At 39.2% G+C, this 18370-nt stretch overlaps 1 protein-coding gene across 2 annotated transcripts in view; it reads left to right on the plus strand.

Annotated features, from left to right (window-relative positions):
- The window catches only part of TMEM87B (transmembrane protein 87B), a 57631-nt gene that overhangs the window by 1322 nt on the left and 37939 nt on the right, over positions 1-18370 (plus strand). For both annotated transcript variants that reach the window (XM_069493847.1, XM_069493848.1), the window contains exons 2-8: positions 2983-3043; positions 6821-6912; positions 8950-9084; positions 10372-10425; positions 11648-11738; positions 14729-14790; positions 15050-15233. In XM_069493847.1, coding sequence (XP_069349948.1) covers positions 2983-3043; positions 6821-6912; positions 8950-9084; positions 10372-10425; positions 11648-11738; positions 14729-14790; positions 15050-15233 — 679 coding nt within the window. The remainder of the gene's footprint in view (positions 1-2982; positions 3044-6820; positions 6913-8949; positions 9085-10371; positions 10426-11647; positions 11739-14728; positions 14791-15049; positions 15234-18370) is intronic.

Consider the following 18370-nt stretch of genomic DNA (forward strand, 5'->3'; position numbering starts at 1 on the left):
CTTCCTATAATACAAAAGCGACTCAGAGGAGCAACCCAGGTATCTTTCTGGATCTTTAAGGCCTAGTGCAGCCATTCCCTCCAGTATTCTTCTCGGTTGGTGACCTATTTTGTGCATCCCTTATATAGCTTGCATACTTCCGTTATTGAGTTTCTCTGAACAGGAAAAAGCAAAACTCATTGAACTATACGGGTGGTTTCAGGCTGCTGCTATAGTGAATGGGCAGTATAACAATATTGGAAGTGAATCAGCTCGTGCATATTGTTAGACTACTTGAGCATATCTGTAAAGATCTTTGTCAAGTGTACTTTGGATAGTGAGAATCCAGAGTCCACAGGGGAAGAGTGACTTTCCTTCCTGCATGAGAAAGACAAGTTTGTTCCTTAGGTGCTGCGTAATCTTTATCAGGCTAACTTTACTCCTATGTGACCTTGAGCCAGTAGAAATCTAAAAGCCCTTTTTTACAAAGAGTAGACTGATTTTTTTCTCATTTTGAGTTGTCAGAAATAAGAAGGGAGAGTGGAGCTTTCTTTCATTTGTACTGCAAATCTATCAAGAAATGGTTCTTGACCAGGCATGTTGGCTCACGCCTGTAATCCCAGCATTCTGGGAGGCCAAGGCAGGAGGATCGCTTGAGGCCAGGAGTTTGAGACCAGCCAGAGCAAGAATGAGAGCCCATCTCTACAAAAAGTAGAAAAATTAGCCAGGCATGGTGGTATGCACCTGTAGTCCCAGCTACTTGGGAGGCTGAGGCAGAGGATCACTTGAGCCTAGGAGTTTAAGGTTTCAGTGAGCTATGATGATACCACTGTACTCTAGCCTGGGCAACAGTGAGGCCCTGTCTCAAAATAAACAAAATAAAAAAAAAAGAAAGAAAGAAATGCTTCTTTTGATTGGAAAAGGGAGCAAGCAGTTTGGGCACCACTGTGTGCCATGTGCTAGACTGGTCATTGCTGTTGGAAAGATGAATTTCAGACTTTCAGATACAGTGCCTTTTTTCAGGAAGCTCACACAACAGTAGGGACAACAGATTCATGAGTACATAATTATGTACATGGCAGCATACTTGGGATATTACTGGAGCCCCAAAGGGGAATCTCCTAACCCCACTTCTTAGAGGAGGTACCTGCCTGGGTCTTAAAAGATGAGTAGTTATTACCTTGGTGAAGAAGAAGGAGGGGAGCAGAGCAGCAGTGCAGGAAATTCTTGCTCCATGAAGTTCTGAAGGGGTATCAGAGGGGACTCAGGTTACCATAAACCTTCCATGCCTGAGCATGGCCTTGAGCCTGAGGCCAGAGGCTGAAACTCAAGGACCTGCGCTGGTCAAGGCAAGTCATGTCATTGGGTAGAATGAGCCAGGTTCAGGATGGGAGCGGGTAGAGGGGAATGTGGTATACCACAGATTGTATGCCCCGTCTGAAGAGGGCAACTGCCATCAGTTCCAGCTTATTCTTTGGGTTCTCTATGGTAGAGTAGGTACAGGATTGCCATGTCTTCTTTTTTTAAAAAAAATTAAGCAGGAATCCATATTTTAATTATGTCAATTAAAAACTTTAAAGTAACAACAAAAAAGAAGACTTCTTGTGGGCCCAATAAGCCCCATTTGTAGGTTGGATTAAACCCCCGGCTCCTAATAGCTACTTTAGGGTGTGAATGAAGGAGCTGTTGAAGGATTTTAGACAAAAATACTAATCCCTTTGGCTATGATCTAAGGACGAATTATAGGCTAAGGTCTGGAGGCATAGGTACCAGTCAAGCTATTGCAGAAGTCTAGGTAGGAAATGCTGAGGGCCTGAATTAGGGTAGTGGTGGCAGAAATGGAGAGGAAGAGCTAAATTTGGGAGGTGTTTCTTAGATGAAGAAGGCATAATACCTTGGGGATTGGGTGATGGAAGCGAAGGATTGGAAGGAGCCATGGCTTGAGTTACTGTAGCTGGTACCATCTTTAATCAAGGTGAACAGTATAGGAAGAGGTGGTGAGCAGAGGACTGTGTCTGGTTTAGGGCAGGTGAGTGTGGTGTGTCTGTTAGATATCATTACATGTGTCCTTAGGCAGTTGGGTATGTGGATCTGGAGCTCAGAGGAAGGATCCGGGCTGGGCATTTTTGTTACCGTTGGGGAGGGGAAAGAGGTTACTGCTTGTCCTATCAGTGCTTTTATTTTTCCTTTAAATTCATAGTTACTTGTTCATTTAATGCAGTCCCTTCTCACAGGATTTTTATTCTTGAGGAAATATTAAATAACTAATCAATTATTGATTGTGGTAAGGGTCGTGAAGAAGAATGGGTACTAGGGATGGTGTGTAAGGGAGGGTCTGTCCTGGTGTGGGCCACAGTGGAAGAATTCCTAAGGAGGAGGCTTTTGAGTTGGGCTTTGAAGGATGAGAAGGAGCTAACTAGATGAAGAAAGAGAGGGAAGGATTTTTAGGTAAATTTTCAGCTTGACCACTAAGATCCCCGAAGGCAGGAAGGAATATGGTTTTCAGGAACTGAAAAAAAGTTGCTGGAGAGGTGGACAGGCCTTGATTATTCGGGGTCGTATAGGCTTGTGGGAAGAATTTTGGCCTATTGTAATTGCATTGGTAAGCCATAACAATTTGGGGCTCAGGGTAGGGGAGACAGTTATTTATCAAAAGTACATTCATGTTGATACCGAGAGAGCCGCATGTAGATACACAGATAGGTCATGCCATGTCTGAGTGGCACTGATCATGTAGTGGCAGCAGCTTTTACCTATGTGTTGATGGCCCTCAGCTGAGACTGCTAGTGGCAGGAGCCCTCCTGCTTCTCACATCAACTGTAGGGAGTAGACAAGTGGGACAAGGTTTTAAGCAAGTGAGTGATGTGATCAGGTTTACATTTTAAAAAATACTCTGGTTAGAGGGAGGAATGCAGGGATTAGAGCTCTATATGTTGGAGAGTAGAACTACTCGTAAATAATAGAGAAAAATTTTTTAACATTTTTCTGTATTTTTCATTTTAGAAATCAGGACCTTTGATATTTAGGAAAACAATGTTTAGCTCTACTGATATCAAATTTTCTGGTAAGTATAATATAATAGAATACTAGTATAAACAAATAACAGTGTGATCTATTATAAAATGCATTGATGTAAAGAGATGAACAATTTTATAAATATTAAATTAAGAAAATATTTTGCTTTTAAGTGGTTCTGGCATTGTAAGATTTTCTTTTGTTTGAGTCAGGATTTGGTTATTTGCAAGAATAGATTTTTCTAGTCCTGTTTCAGAAAATGTAATATGAATCATTCTTTAAAAATCATAATAAAAGTCTAATAAAGTAGGCCTCAGCAAAAATAAATTGGTTTCTGTGAAATTTAACTTTGAGTCCTAGATTTTAAAACTAGATAAACTAATTTTAAAGTGATAAAGTTTAAAGTGATAAACTGTTTATGCCCCTGAAAATTTTCTAAATGTGCATGATATCATAGTATGAAATAAAAATTGCTAGATGCTAACATTTTAATTTGAGTTTTGGGAACAAGAAAGTGAAAATATTTGTCTGATGTGCCACAACTACCAAGGTTTTTCAGAATTTTTAATGGGTTTACATTGGACCATATATTCACTGTGGTCTAACTCTTCTTCTCATTTCCAGTAACTTGACTAGGAAAATTGGTTGCCGTAGTTAAAGTGTCAGGATAAGGAGCAGTTTTTCTTTGGGTAGAGCAAGCTGGCTTCCCCAGGACCCAAAGCCATGCCACTTTTCTCTGTCACACCATCCTCTGATTATCTTTTGGGGGATTCTACCTGTTGTGGGTCTTTCTTGAGAGAAGTTAGGCCAGCCAGGGCTAGAAAGCAGAGGTGGTTTAGAGCAGCTCTGTGATATCATAGATCATAGTGGTGATAAGAGCTTGGTAAGAGGAAACTGAATTCCAAGGTGGGTGAGGAAAACATTTTGGCATCTGTTTGCTTTAATGAATTCATGTCTCGAAGTCTAGACAAACAGGATTTAAAAGAACCTCAGACTGATGTTGACAAAAAGTTCTATGGGGAAAAAAAAAGTAATGTGGGCCCCTGAAACACAGAATTTGATTTTAAAAAATCATTACATAATGCCTGAGATCAGCCTAAGGGTAGACTCCAGTTGAGACAGAGTTATTAACATATCTGAAGAAACAATAGGGCAGTGCTAGGGTTTCAAGAGCAAAATCATAACAAAACTGGGGTTCAGTCAGGCAGAAGCTGGCAGTGTGTGACAGCATCGCTGGGGAAGAGGTCGTCTTGAACCCTGGCCACAGCTATGACATGTGGTTGGCAGGTGTGGATGCATCGTCCACTCGGCCCTCCTTGTTCCGGTGCCATGCTCACCAGGCAACCGTCTCATAACCGTTGGGTTTCGGGGAGGCATGTGGGAGGCAGAGAGTTAGTTGATCATTAAACATCCAGTTTACAGTTTCTGCTCATTATACATGTGTGACTGAGCATTCTGATTTATACATCTACATCTATTCTGAGGGGAAAGGTGAGACCGAGTATCTGTCTCACAGAGCCAGATTTTAGTGCCTACAGAGCTAAGGACTGATCCCTCGGATATATGTCTATGTTGTTTGGGGGATCAGATGGTCTGGCTTTCCCTTAGGCGACCCCTCTTTTGCTACCCCATTCAAGATGCAGTCGTGTGGAGCCTGTGTTGAAAATATCTCAACGTAATTCACCATAACAGAATCAAAGAAATGCACCATATGATCTTCTCAATATGTACAGAAAAAGCATTTGAGAAAATTCAATACCCATTCATGATAGAAACACTCAGAAAACTAGAAACAGAAGGAACTTCAACCAGATAAAGAGCATCTGTGAAAAATCTATGGCTAACATCATACTGTCAGTTCTCCCCAGACTGAGCTATAAATTCAATTTAATCTCAGAGTCCACGTAGGCTTTTTGTTTGTTTTGGTTTGGAAAGTGGATATTATGAATTTTACATTCTTGAGTGCTGGATGTTATAGTCCTTTAACATCTTTGTTCTAACAGACATTTAGTTTCTTGTGGGTCAGTTTGATCCTTTCCAGTTTTGTTTTTAAGTTCTTCTGGCTGGATCTGGAGTAATCTTTGCTCTGTTTACTGAGGCTTCTCCACTCTGGCTAGTAGCAGGAAATTCACAGTTCGCAGCTCTGTGTGAGCTCTGAGAATTGTTGGGCTTGTCCCTATGTGTGGCCAGGTTGCCCTCAGCCAGAGACCCAAGTGGATCGCTGTGCAGATTTCTCTTATTCTTTCTCTGTGTAGCTTCCATTTCTTGGGTACTCTGCCTCAGCCTCTTGAGCCTTGAAATTCTACAAGTCTCAACCCCTTGAACTTCATTCTCTGAGCTCAGTTTGAGTTCCCTTTTTGTGGTTAACAGCCTTAAGGATGACTCACAATGATCCCTGCCTCCTGGTATTCGTGACCTTGTGTCATTTCCTACTACGTTATATCAGAGAGTTGGTCTCACTGACCAATAGGATATTGCAGAAGTAATGTCATATCGCTTCTGAGGCTAGGTTATAAAAGATACTGTGGCCTCTTTGCGCTCTCTCCTGTTACTCTCTCTGAGGGAAGCCAGCTGCCATGATGCAAGGACATTCCCAACAGAGCTTTCTGTAACTCCAGACTTAACTCCTTTCAGACTTTCTAATCACGTCACCCTCTTACCTGGATCATTTGATGGTGCTTCATGATGTTCAAAATAAAGGCCAAACTCAACAGAGCATAAAACCTCTGAGGAATTTTCCTAGGCACCTTTCTCCAGCTTCAACTCTTCCCCCATTCCCCAATCTGAGTTCTAACCATAGAAGACTATTTTCACGTGGTCATACTCATGCTGTGCTCCCATTAACTCTGGGCGTTTGCATATACTGGCCACCCTCTTCTTCACCTGGCTGACCCCTGCCCTTCCTTCAAGTTACAGGTTTCCTCCTCCAGCAAGCCTGACTGGAACCTGTTCTTCATGCTCTCCTAGGCTGTTAGGTGGCCTGCCCAGCGCTCCCTGTTCTCAGTCCCTTAGGCTATTAAAAGTGCCTGTTTAATTGTTAACCACCCCCCCCAAATACCTTTTAAGTCATGTACAGGAATTGTTCTTGTTTACCATTATATCGCTTCCTGGCACACAGCAGGGTGCTCGCTCATTCAGTATATTTTGAATGAGTAAGTGAGTGAGAAGAACATTTTGGAGTTAAATAAGCAGTGACTTAGCATATCAGTTGATACTACTTAGATTTAGAGATGTTATCACAACTTTTGGTTAACTATAATAATTTAATGAATTTGTCTCATTTTGCAGTGACTTTTTGGAGAAATTAGGTAATGTTTTATTCATTGTTACATTAAAGTAGCCTATTTTATTTTATTTTATTTATTTATTTTTTTTGAGACCGAGTCTCACTTTGTTGCCCAGGCTAGAGTGAGTGCCGTGGCGTCAGCCTAGCTCACAGCAACCTCAAACTCCTGGGCTCAAGCGATCCTCCCGCCTCAGGCTCCCGAGTAGCTGGGACCACAGGCATGCGCCACTATGCCTGGCTAATTTTTCTATATATATATTTTTAGTTGTCCATATAATTTCTTTCTATTTTTAGTAGAGACGGGGTCTCGCTCTTGCTCAGGCTGGTCTCGAACTCCTGACCTTGAGCGATCCACCCGCCTCAGCCTCCCAGAGTGCTAGGATTACAGGCGTGAGCCACCACACCCCGCCTAAAGTAGCCTATTTTAATTGCATTCTCAAAACCTTAAGTTTATACTAGCATGTATAGTATGTGTTATAGTATATATAATAATTTAGTATATATTACTAATGTAAAATGAGACTTTCTTTTTCTAAACAGTTAAGTCATTCAGTTGTTCCGGGCCTGTGAAGTTTACCATAGAGTGGCATTTGAAGTATCATACCTGTCACAATCAATATTCTGATCTGGAAGTAAGTAAAACACAAATCTTTAGTGTATGTAAAGCTATTAAGGAAAACTTACAAGTATAAAGATTTATTAGCTCCTCAGGTAAGGAGGCTAGAAATAGAGATTATAGTTTTAGAAGTGCCATAGATTAATTTTGGGACTTAAGGCAATAAATCACAGTGTATGTTTTCTGAGAGTCTTTTAGTTTTCTTGTGACTACTTTTTTTTGAAAAAAGTTACGTAAATGTTTAAATCGAACACGTAGGAGCCATTGATTTTGTGTACACACAAAAATCAACTTAGTTTGAAAAAGAAATTTAAAGGTTTTACTTCATTAAAAATATTAGTTACAGGGAACCTAGAACTTTAGCGAGTACAAGTAGATCTCAGAAGGAGGTGAGGAGAAGAAAGGAGACATCTGGGGAAAGGCAGAGGAGAGTGAGAGAAGGAGAAAGTGACTTTATTCTGCCCCGGGCTCTTGTGTGCTGGGTGCCTTGTGTCATTCAGCAAGATGTTGATGATTCTCATGAGGGTTGCTTGAATTGTTTCTTTTCAGATTCTCTGTTATCTCTCTGGCGTATGGGTTTCCATATTTTTATTAGTACTATCTGTTTGGAGTGAAAGATGCCATTTTGCTTTTTGATTTTATTCTTAAATATTTAACCTCTTCACACCGAATACTTCAGTGTGTATTTCCTAAGAACAGAGGTATTCACTTTTATTACACAGTACAGTTACCAAATATAGGAAATTTAGCATTGATTTAATACTATTATCTAATATACAGAGTTTATTATGATTTGTCAGTGTCCCAATAAAGTTTTTTATAGCAGGTTTTTTTTTTTTTTCCACCCTGGTAGAGGCACCAATCCTGGATCACATTATATTTTCATTTCTTGTTTTTGTTTTTATTTGCTTGTATCTGGATTTTTTTTTTTCCTTTTTGGTATGTCATGACGTTGATGTTTTTGAAGGGTACAAACCATTTATTTTTGTAAAGTATCCCTCAGTTTGAGTATTTCTGATGTTTACTCACGATCGGATTTAGGTTATACATTTTTGGCAGAAATTCCACAGAATACTGGTTTGTCCCATTTGTGACAGGGATGTTCATTTGATCTGTTGGTCAAGGAGGTATCTGCCAGGTTTCTCCACTGCACAGTTATTACTTTTCTCTTTGTTATTAACAGCTTTTGTGAGGAAATACTTTTGAAACTATGTAAATATCCTGTTTTTTCATCAGATCTTCCTCCATGTGTTTTAGCATCCTTTCGTTATTCTTGCCTGATGAGTCAATTTAATAACTGTGATGATTGCTAAATGGTGATTTCCTAATCCCATATCCTCTTTTACATTTGCTGGCATTCCACTGTAAGGATGAGCTCTCCCTTTTCCTCTGTCGTGTCTGTTGTCAATCATCAGAGTGGACTCACTGATTTGTACTGTTATATTGGTTATAATCTATTACTGTTTTTATTTATTTTGCTCAAATTGTCCCATATTTGGTCTGTGAGAGCCAGCTTAACTTTTTTTGGTGAGTGGGAGCTGCTATTTAGAGCCTGGTTTATTCATCCATTCTAGGATATGAGGAACTTCAGGTTGTAGATGTATAAATGAGTGTCTCCCCTTACACTCAGTTGGGTTAGCTACCTTTGCTTTATGTTATTGTTTCGTTTCTCTTTCTTTGTAGTTAAATGCTACTTTGTTTCTCTATGAAATTTTTACACATGAGATAAAATAGAATTAGCCCCAAGACAAAGTATGTTTTGTTTCTCTGGGAACTATTTCCTTGTGGTAGTATCTTAATCACTTTTCTTACTGTAAGATTATGCTCGTGTGTTACTGTATCTGAACACAATAGAATAGCTAAAATGATATAACTATCTCAATTATCCTTAAAATTACATTGAAAACATTTTTTCTTTGGTATTTTATTCTGCATATTTTTAAGTATTCCAAACTGAATAAACATTTGGTAATACTTAGATATTAAGTTTTATTTATCTTCTAGGATAAGAAATGTGGAAATAAATTATAACATAGAATTTTACCTTGGGTAGGACCTGTCTCAAAAACATGTACTCAGTGTTGATGAAGACTTTTGTGGCCATTATTTCAAGAACACTGACTGTTGGAAAACAAAAACTGAAAACTTGGATTGCAACAATGATTTACAGGTGTTTCCCTCACTGAATGTGAGTATCCGTCTTGTCCTGTTGAAATAGTTTATTATATTCTCAGTGAACACAAGTACTAATGGAAATAATGTTTTATCAATATTTGATAAAGAAAGGTGCTTAATTTGTTTATTTTTAGGTTTAGTGTTGTGTGTGTGTAGTAGTGTATAATAATTAAGATTTTGACATGATTGTTCCATTTTTTGTACCCCATTGTAGCAACATCCTTGCAAGACTCTTTTATGATCCACTGTCTCCAGTTCATCTTTCTTTCTCTCTTCTATCCACTGCAGTCACACATTTGCCTCCATCTTCCCGTGAAAACGGCTCTAGTCAGAGTCACCAGTGACCTCCATGTCATTAAACCAATGATCTGTTACTCTTACCGAAGGTCCTTACTTACCAGCATTTAACACACCTGATGCTCCCTCCTCCTTTATCCCCTTTCTCCCTTCCAGTGTGACAGATTAAGTTCTAAAATGGTAACAGACATCATCCCTAGGTAGTGAGGTTATGCGCATTTTAACTTATTTTTTGTTCTTCGTTAAATTCTGAAATGAAAATATGTCTTTAGTAAAAGTTTTAAAGGAGCTCTTTTTAAGATATATAAAAGTGTAATAGGCCGGGCGCGGTGGCTCACGCCTGTAATCCTAGCACTCTGGGAGGCCGAGGTGGGCGGATCGTTTGAGCTCAGGAGTTCGAGACCAGCTTGAGCAAGAGCGAGACCCCATCTCTACTAAAAATAGAAAGAAATTATATGGACAGCTAAAAATATATATAGAAAAAATTAGCCGGGCATGGTGTTGCATGCCTGTAGTCCCAGCTACTCGGGAGGCTGAGACAGGAGGATCGCTTGAGCTCAGGAGTTTGAGGTTGCTGTGAGCTAGGCTGACGCCACGGCACTCACTCTAGCCTGGGCAACAGAGTGAGACTCTGTCTCAAAAAAAAAAAAAAAAAAGTGTAATAAACTTACAGAAAAGTAAATGTAAGTCTACACCTCAATGAATTTTTAAAAACTGAGCACAATTGTGTAGACCCAGATCAGTTATACAACATTTTATCACCCAGAAGTCCCTTTTGGTTCCTGACACTTTCCCCACCAATGGTAACTACTGTTCTCATTGAGGAAGTAATCTTTCAAAAGCAAAATTTTGTTACTCATGTTCTGCATACAATAAGATTTATTCTCTGATGTTCAGCATTCAGTTCTTTATTTTTTCTAACACATTTTTTAAATTATTAAAACAATTTTTCTCCATAGAAGTACAGCAATATAAAATGGAATTATTTTCTTTTTTTTTCTAGAATAAAGAACTAATAACAAATAGCAGAAATGTTTCAAACCAGGAAGGATCAATGGTAAGCCATTTTATTTGTCTTTAAATCAAATATATACAAGTTATAGTAAGACTGAAAAAAATCTGATGGATAGATATTTGGAGAGTGAGAAGGTTATTAAATTGCAAAAGAAAAAGAAAACGTTATTTAAAGCAATATGTTTTCTTATTGTGTCTATAAGAATTTTGTACATAGTATTTCTTTGTTTAAAAATCTCTTTAAAGTCGTGACTTAAAATTAACTTCTATGCAGCCTTTCTTTTCTTTAAAAACTAAAATTTCACTTCTAAATGTGCAAGACATCATAGCAATGGGCTGCAGTCATTAAGGATTTAAAGAAATAGAAGCCACAGATGTAGCACGGGAGGAGGGAACTTTTGGTATTTTGGGGAATTGCTAAAAGTCAGAAGACTAAGAGGTTGAGAGGGTTAGAATAAGTTACATGTAGGGACTGAAAGCAGGTTTGGGAGAGCTTAATGTTTGTTTTTTACTGTGACTCTTCATGTTCTCTCTTCAACCATCTTAAAGAAAAGCCTGATAATGGAAAGACACTCACTATGCAATGGCTAGCACAAACTCTGGACAAAATCTGTTGCAGGTGGAGGAGTAGGAAATGAAGGGATAGGAAATATTCAGGAAGGTGCACTATGAAAAGTCTTGTCAGTTATCTTGCAATGTTGGGGCATTGGAAGATTCATAGGCATTATAGTAGGCAGTTTTATTCCTTAATGGGGCTGCTAGTAACATAGTATCTTAAGGAATTAGAATCATTTAGCCTACATATTTAATCTGAATCATTTCTGACAATGGTACCTGACTTCCTCCTCCATCAATTCAATTTAAAAAAACCACACATTTAATTAAAACTAAATGATAATATTAGGATAAAATATGAGCAGAGTAATATTAGAAAAATATTTGAATGATAATATTAAACAATACATAGAATAGTACAGTTAGGTGGAACCTATGGAAATATAAATGGTAGAAAACATTGACGAGTGAGAAAAACTTTTTTCTTTCTTCACCTTTTGGTTCTGGGAGGATGCTGGTTAAAAAATGGGGGAAATATCTATCCTTTCACTGCCTACCATTCTTTTCCTCTGTTTTGTTTGTGTTTTTTAAAAGTAATCCAATTCAGTTACCAAAAGTTGTTTTAAAATATGGTGAAAAATTGCTTAGCTATATCTTGTATAGCAATTTGTTTTTTTTAAAAAAAAGGATTTTTTTTCCATCTATTTCAGGATGTTGTGGCCAGAACACAGAGAGATGGTTTTCATATCTTTATTGTTTCTATTAAAACGGAAAAAACAGATGCAAGCTGGAATTTGAATGGTATAAACTGCATACATGTTTACTGTCTGCATTTTCTGTATTCTATATTTTTGTCACTGACCTGAGTCAACATTTTCTGTTACTAACACATCATTCAAAAATGGGGCTAGGTGCAGGTGGTACGTACCTAGCTACTTGGGAGGCTGAGGCAGGAGGATCACTTGAGCCCATGAGTTTGAGGTTACAGTGAACTATAATCGTACCGCTGTGTGATTAGAGTGACAGAGCGAGACCCTATCTCTAAAAAATTTAAAAAAAAAAAGAAAAAAGTAAAAATAAAAAACAAAAATTCATTTTTGTTTCTGTTAATCACACATTTATTGTGGGGACTTAAAACTTTTAGCTTATCTTAACACTCATATTAATTTTCTTAATAGATTGAAAATTTAACTGTTAAGGTACATTTTTAAGGCCAGGCATGGTGGTTCACACCTGTAATCCCAGCACTTTGGGAGGCCGAAGTGGAAGGATTGCTTGAGGCCAGTAGTTTGAGACCAGCCTGAGCAAGAGCAAGACCCCGTCTCTACAAAAAAATAGAAAAATTAGCCAGGTGTGGTGGCACATGCTTGTAGGCCCAGCTACTTGAGAGGCTGAGGCAGGAGGATCGCTTGAGCCCCGGAGTTTGAGGTTGCAGTGAGTTCTGATGACACCACTGTAGCCTAGGTAACAGAGACCCTGTCTCAAAAAATAAATAATAATAAATTTTTAGAAATTGCAAACTTCACAGTGGTATATAAATTCTCTATCCTTTCAGATTAAAAACATTTTTTAACATGTTGAAATGGGTAGGCAACATCTTAATTGTATTTGAGGCAGATTGTATTCTCTATTTCTTTGAAATGGCCATCATCAGGGTTTTAAAAATTTTTTTATTTGACAAGTTTTATTTTAAAGATCTGTCTAGTCTAGGAGTAGAAGTAGCATGTCTGCCAGCTGTGGCTTCGTCTGCGAGGCACCCCCCACCCCTGTGAGGTAGACCTTCTGTGCCTCATTAAACTATAGTTTCTTCGTGCCACAAGAGTGGGCTCACAATAAGCAATTTTTAAGGGAATGATTGCTGGCACATATTCAAGAATTACTTTGGCTGATGTTTTCCATAGAGTGGGTATCTGCTGGGCCAACAGTAGCCAAACAGCACGTGAAGGTCCTGGGGGTTTGCATGTTGCTCTGATTCATCCGCTGGGGATCCAGAGGTGAAGCCAAGCTTGTCTCTGAGGAGCGCCCAGTGCAGAGGGGGAGGGCGCAGAAACCAATGAGGCCAGATAGGCAGTGCTACAGAGGAGGCGCAGAGCTGGTGTACTGCCTGTCCCATGGAGGGAAACTGGTGCTGATGACTCTGGAAGAATGTGAAGTAGGGCTTCCTCCTGTGAGATGGCATCATGCATGGGCCAGACCATGCCAAATAAAGGGAGCAGGGACCTTCATGCCATTCTGCTACCTAGCTGTCTGAGTGCATTTGTGCTGCTATAACAAAATAACCTGATACTGGGTAATTTATGAAGAACAGAAATTTATTTCCTCACAGTTCTAGAGGCTGAGAAGTTCAAGATCCAGGCACCAGTAGGTTCAGTGTCTGGTGAGGGCCCTAGTGTCCACTTGCTTGCTTACTAACTTATTTATTCATTAATTATTTATCCATTAAGGCGGGGTCTGGCTTTATTGTCCAGGCTGGACTCAAACTCCTGGGCTCCAGTAATCCTTCCTCCTCCTGAGTAGCCGTTACTACTGGTACACGCCACCATGCTTGGCTCCTGAGATTTTTTTTTTTTACCCTTTGACCATCATCCCCATGCTTGCCACCCTCCAGCCTCTGGAACCACCGTTCTACTCTTTCCATCTATGAGTTCGGTTGTTTTAGATTCTGCCTGTAAGTGAGAATGTGTGGCATTTGTCTTTCTGTGCCTGACTCATTTCGCTTAGCATAATGTTTTCCAGTCCCATCCATGTTGTTGGAAATGACAGCATTTCCTTCTTTTAAAAGGCTGAATAGTATGCCATTGTGCATACACACCACATTTTCTTTATCCATTCATCTGTTGATGGAGACTTGGGTTGATTCCATAACTTGGCTATTGTGAATAGTGCTGCAGTTAACATGGGGATGCAGACAACTCTTCAACAAACTGATTTCAAATCTTTTGGCTAAATACCCAGAGGTGGGATTGCTGGCTCATGCGATATTTCTATTTTTAGTTTTTTGAGGATCTTCCATACTGTTTTCCATAGTGGCTGCACTCATTTACGTTTCCACCAACAGTGTGCAAGTTCCCTTTTCTCCACATGCTCGCCAACACTTGTAATCTTTCATCTTTTTGATAAGAGCCATTCTGACGGGTGTGGGATGATATATCATTGTGGTTTCAATTTGTATTTCCCTAATGTTTAATGATATTGAGCATTTTTTTGTATATCTGCTAGTCATTTGTATGTCTTCTTTTGAGAAATGCCTTTTCAAGTCCCTTGCTCATTTTGTAATTGGGTTTTTTGGTTTTTTTGCTATTGAGTCATTTGAACTCCTTATATATTTTGGACATTAACTCCTTATTGGATATATGACTTGCAGATATTAACTCCCAATCTGTAGGTTATTTGTGTACGCTGTTAATTGTTTCCTTTGCTGTGCAAAAGCTTTTTAGTTTGATATAGTCCCATTTATCTATTTTTGCTTTTGTTGCCTGTGCTTTTGGGGTCAAATCCAAAAAATTATTGCTCAGATCAATGTTGTGTAGTTTTTTCCCCTATGTTTTCTTCTAGTAGTTTTAGAGTTTCTGATCTTTCTAGTAAAAGGTATCTTTATAAGATCACATAATCAAACAATTGCCAATTGTCTAATACCTTGTGTGTGCTAGGTAAAAATTCAGCATTTGTTAGTGTGGTTTGTATTCTTGAAGCCTTCTGGGAAATGAGCTTACATTTTAAAGACCTGCGAAAAGACTGTTAATTTAACTCTTTCATTTCTTCTTCTCTGTTCCTACTGTCAATGTTACCAGTTTCTCTTTCTATGATTGGGCCTCATGGATATATCTCTGCATCAGATTGGCCGCTAATGATTGTGAGTATTTCTCATCATTTTTTCCTTTTTTAAAAATGAATTTTGTATCCTAATTGGAAAATTTAAAAGTTTTATAAATAAGAGCTTGGTGGCTAATTAGTAGCCACCAACTGGCCCTTAGTAGCTACTGCTTTGACATATCCTGTATTTCTGGTTCCAGAGTGACTGGAAAATGAAAGATTGGATACTTGAATGTAGAAATGCCAACTTTCAAATGATCAGAAGGCTTAACTAACTAAAACTGCTTCTCTTCCTACAGTTTTACATGGTGATGTGTATTGTTTATATATTATATGGCATACTCTGGCTGATGTGGTCTGCCTGTTACTGGAAAGATATTTTAAGAATCCAGTTCTGGATTGCAGCTGTTATTTTCCTAGGAATGCTTGAAAAAGCAGTTTTTTATTCTGAATACCAAAACATCAACAGCACTGGACTGTCGAGTAAGTTTTGGCTGTCTCCGTAAATATTAGCATGACCTAAGAGTTTCCTAGCACTGTGATGAGAGCTGTGGGAGGCCACACCCCTCTCTACAGTGGTTTGGAAATAGCTGTATTACGGATGAAGAGGAGGGAAGCCAAGAAGAGAAAATCAGAGTAGGACTCTGATCTGGGCTAGCATGTGTGTTCTCTTCATTTTCTATCTTTCTTCTTGCTAACTTTCACCTCAGTTTCCTCCTGGAAAAAGGAAAATTCCCATCCCTAAGATTCAGCTTGGATTAAAACAACACAAAGTTCTGGTAATGGGGACTATAATCCTTATATCATATTTCTCCTTTTCTCCCCCCATCTTCTTTTCCCTTCTCCTAAAAAGAAAAGAAAGGAAATTTGGTCACAGCAAGTAAAACCGGTGATGCTGGAATGGATAGTGCCTGCAACCTTCTTGTGTTGTTCTCACCTCTTCTATCTAGCAAAGATCTTCATATTACCAGTGGAGGCACCATCACAGTTTGTGCAATGGAATGTATGAAGCAGGGAGGGCATAGAGTTGGGCATTCTCAGATGTGCCCTAGACTTCTAGAAGGTAGATTTCGAGAAGGCCAGAGAAGTAAATACAACTCCACCACTGAACCTTTGGAAAGGGAGATAGCTCAAAAGGGTTGAAAGTGCTAAAGAGTGTATATCTGAGTGAATAGTTACAGATGATCTTGGTACAGATTTTCAAAGGACATGGTTATGTCTGCTATTTATTTTAAGTTATTCCAGAAAAAAAGTGAATTGCAATATAGAAACAAATTTGGCATAATGTCGATAATTATTGAAGCTGAGTGATAGATACATGGAAGTTCATTATCCTGCTTTCTCTGTTAGGGAATATTTGAAATTTCCCAAGATCAAAAGTTTAAAAGGACATGTACCAAAGAATAAAGAAGAGGTAAACATCCAGGGATGCATATTAATTATTATTAATATTAATGCATTAATAATACATTACACTGTAAGAATTTTTTATGGTTTTTATGTGTGCATGCATATACTCGAAACCAGATAATGAAGGAAGGGTAGGTCTGCTGCTTAGGATTGAAGCGTTCTTGGAAGCCAGAGAAGACAGTTCAGCTCCTTTGCTGTTAGTGGTAGCGATCTCTTGTCTAGTGAGGGTAAAGGGTGACATGAACTTTAGTGAGGAGCAGCAAAAACCTGAGATCCGTGAAGAGATAGTAGGCCATTTGCCATCCTCCAGGGAATCTAAGCCCCCCCGTCTAATGGCTCTAGAAGGCTTAGAAGAGATACCTGGGCTGCTGCCAGTGTCTTTGAGGAGTCCTTTCCAATGGGAGAGGTGTTGGAAGACTGGTCATGAGCTGATGGCCTTTGTGATTTTCCCAAGTGGGAATTCTGTGACATGAGCTCTCTTGCTCACCAATGGTTCTGGAAGGATTGAATTTAGAAAAATCATTAAAGGGATGAGAAGCAGTGATTTTAGGACTTAACATGGGTACATTAAGAATAGATCATGTCAGACCTATTTCTTTCTTCTAGGCTGCTGGATTGGCACTTAGGAAGATGTAGTAAACTTAGTATACCTGGACTTCTGAAGGCATTTGACAAAGTCTCTTGTGATTTCTTATGGAAAAGGTGGAGAAGGATGAGCTGAAAACTGGCATGCAGCCATATCTAAAGAGTTCATGCAGGTCTCTGTTCATCAGTCTTGTCAGTCTAGAGCTGTCCTGTATGGTAGCCACAAGCCACATCTGGCTATTTAAATTAAGTAAAATTAAATAAAATTAAAAATTCAGTTCCTCAGTTGTACTAGCTGCATCTCAAATGCTCAGTAGCCACAGGTGACCAGTGGTTACTGTATTGAACACAGATGTAGTCCGTTTCCATCATCGCCAAAAGTTCTGTTGGACAGCACTGGTCTGGAACAATGGTTCTCATCCCTGGTTGTACAGTAGCATCACTTGAAGAACTTTAAAATGGTGCCAGAGATTTTGACTGGGGTAGACCTAGGAATCGGGTCTGTTTAGAAGCTTCCGAGATGATTCTAATGTGTGTCTAGGATTGAGAACCATTGGGCTAGAAGGAAATTTTGAATGGTGTCTGTCTCACAGATTTTTGACCTTGTCGCCATTTTATTCTCGTTGTGGAACCTGTTGGTTTGTTCAGCTAACATTTATTGTGCCACTATATGTTTGTGGAGAGCATTCTTTAAAATTTTATAGGTGATGTGAGGCTGTCAGGAGTTGTAAATACTTAGGGGCATAGAGAATCATTTTAGATGGACCTTTTTTCACGGGAAGATACATGATGGGAGGCAAAGAGATTTGACATCCTGAACAGAAATCAATGGGTGAAATTTAATGTGTAAGATCTTGAACTTGGGGTTGAAATACAAATTGCAAAAATGTAGATGGGAAAGTTTTGAAAAGAATTTAAAAGTTGAAGCCAATGAAAAATGAACTCAATATAGGCAATTATAGGGTGGTTGCCTCTCACAAGGTCCCACAACCTTGGATTGCAGCAGAAGCAGGAGCCGTGAAGGAGTTGAGAATCTTGCTTTGCAAGTCACACTGCACCAGAATTGCTTCCAGGGGGTTATAGACAGTCAAGACTGAGTAGCTCATGGAGAGATTGAAAACACTCGAATCCGTAAACATCTGTGATCTGAAACCCTTTCTTCACATTCTGTACTCTCTCTTGGAGAGCCCATCTATTGTTTTCCTCCTAAAACTTTGTCTTCTGTGGAGTCACCTACTAAACATCTTCTGAATACCTTGCAGACTTCTCAGCCTCCATAAGGTACAAATGGGATTCATCCTTCCCCAAGCTTGCTGCCCTGCCAGGTGTTCTGCTCCCTGGATGGCTCTGCCCGTAGTGCTTGGGCCATCCTTCTTGCCTTCTTCCTCTTCCTCTAGTTGCAAATCTATCCTCAAGGCATTTGACAAGATCTCTTGTGATTTCTTGCAGAAAAGATGGAGCTGAAAACAATGTGAACTGAAAACATTAGGTGGATTCAAAACTGGTTTTGCTACCATATCTGTTTTCTATACTCTGATCATCTCTTACCTGGATTTCTGGAATAGCTTCCTGAGCATTTTCCTTGCCTGCAGTCTTGTTCCTCTCTAAGCCATCGTAGGTAGAAC

This window comes from Eulemur rufifrons, chromosome 19 (genome assembly GCF_041146395.1).
Source record: "Eulemur rufifrons isolate Redbay chromosome 19, OSU_ERuf_1, whole genome shotgun sequence".
Classification (NCBI taxonomy): domain Eukaryota; kingdom Metazoa; phylum Chordata; class Mammalia; order Primates; family Lemuridae; genus Eulemur; species Eulemur rufifrons.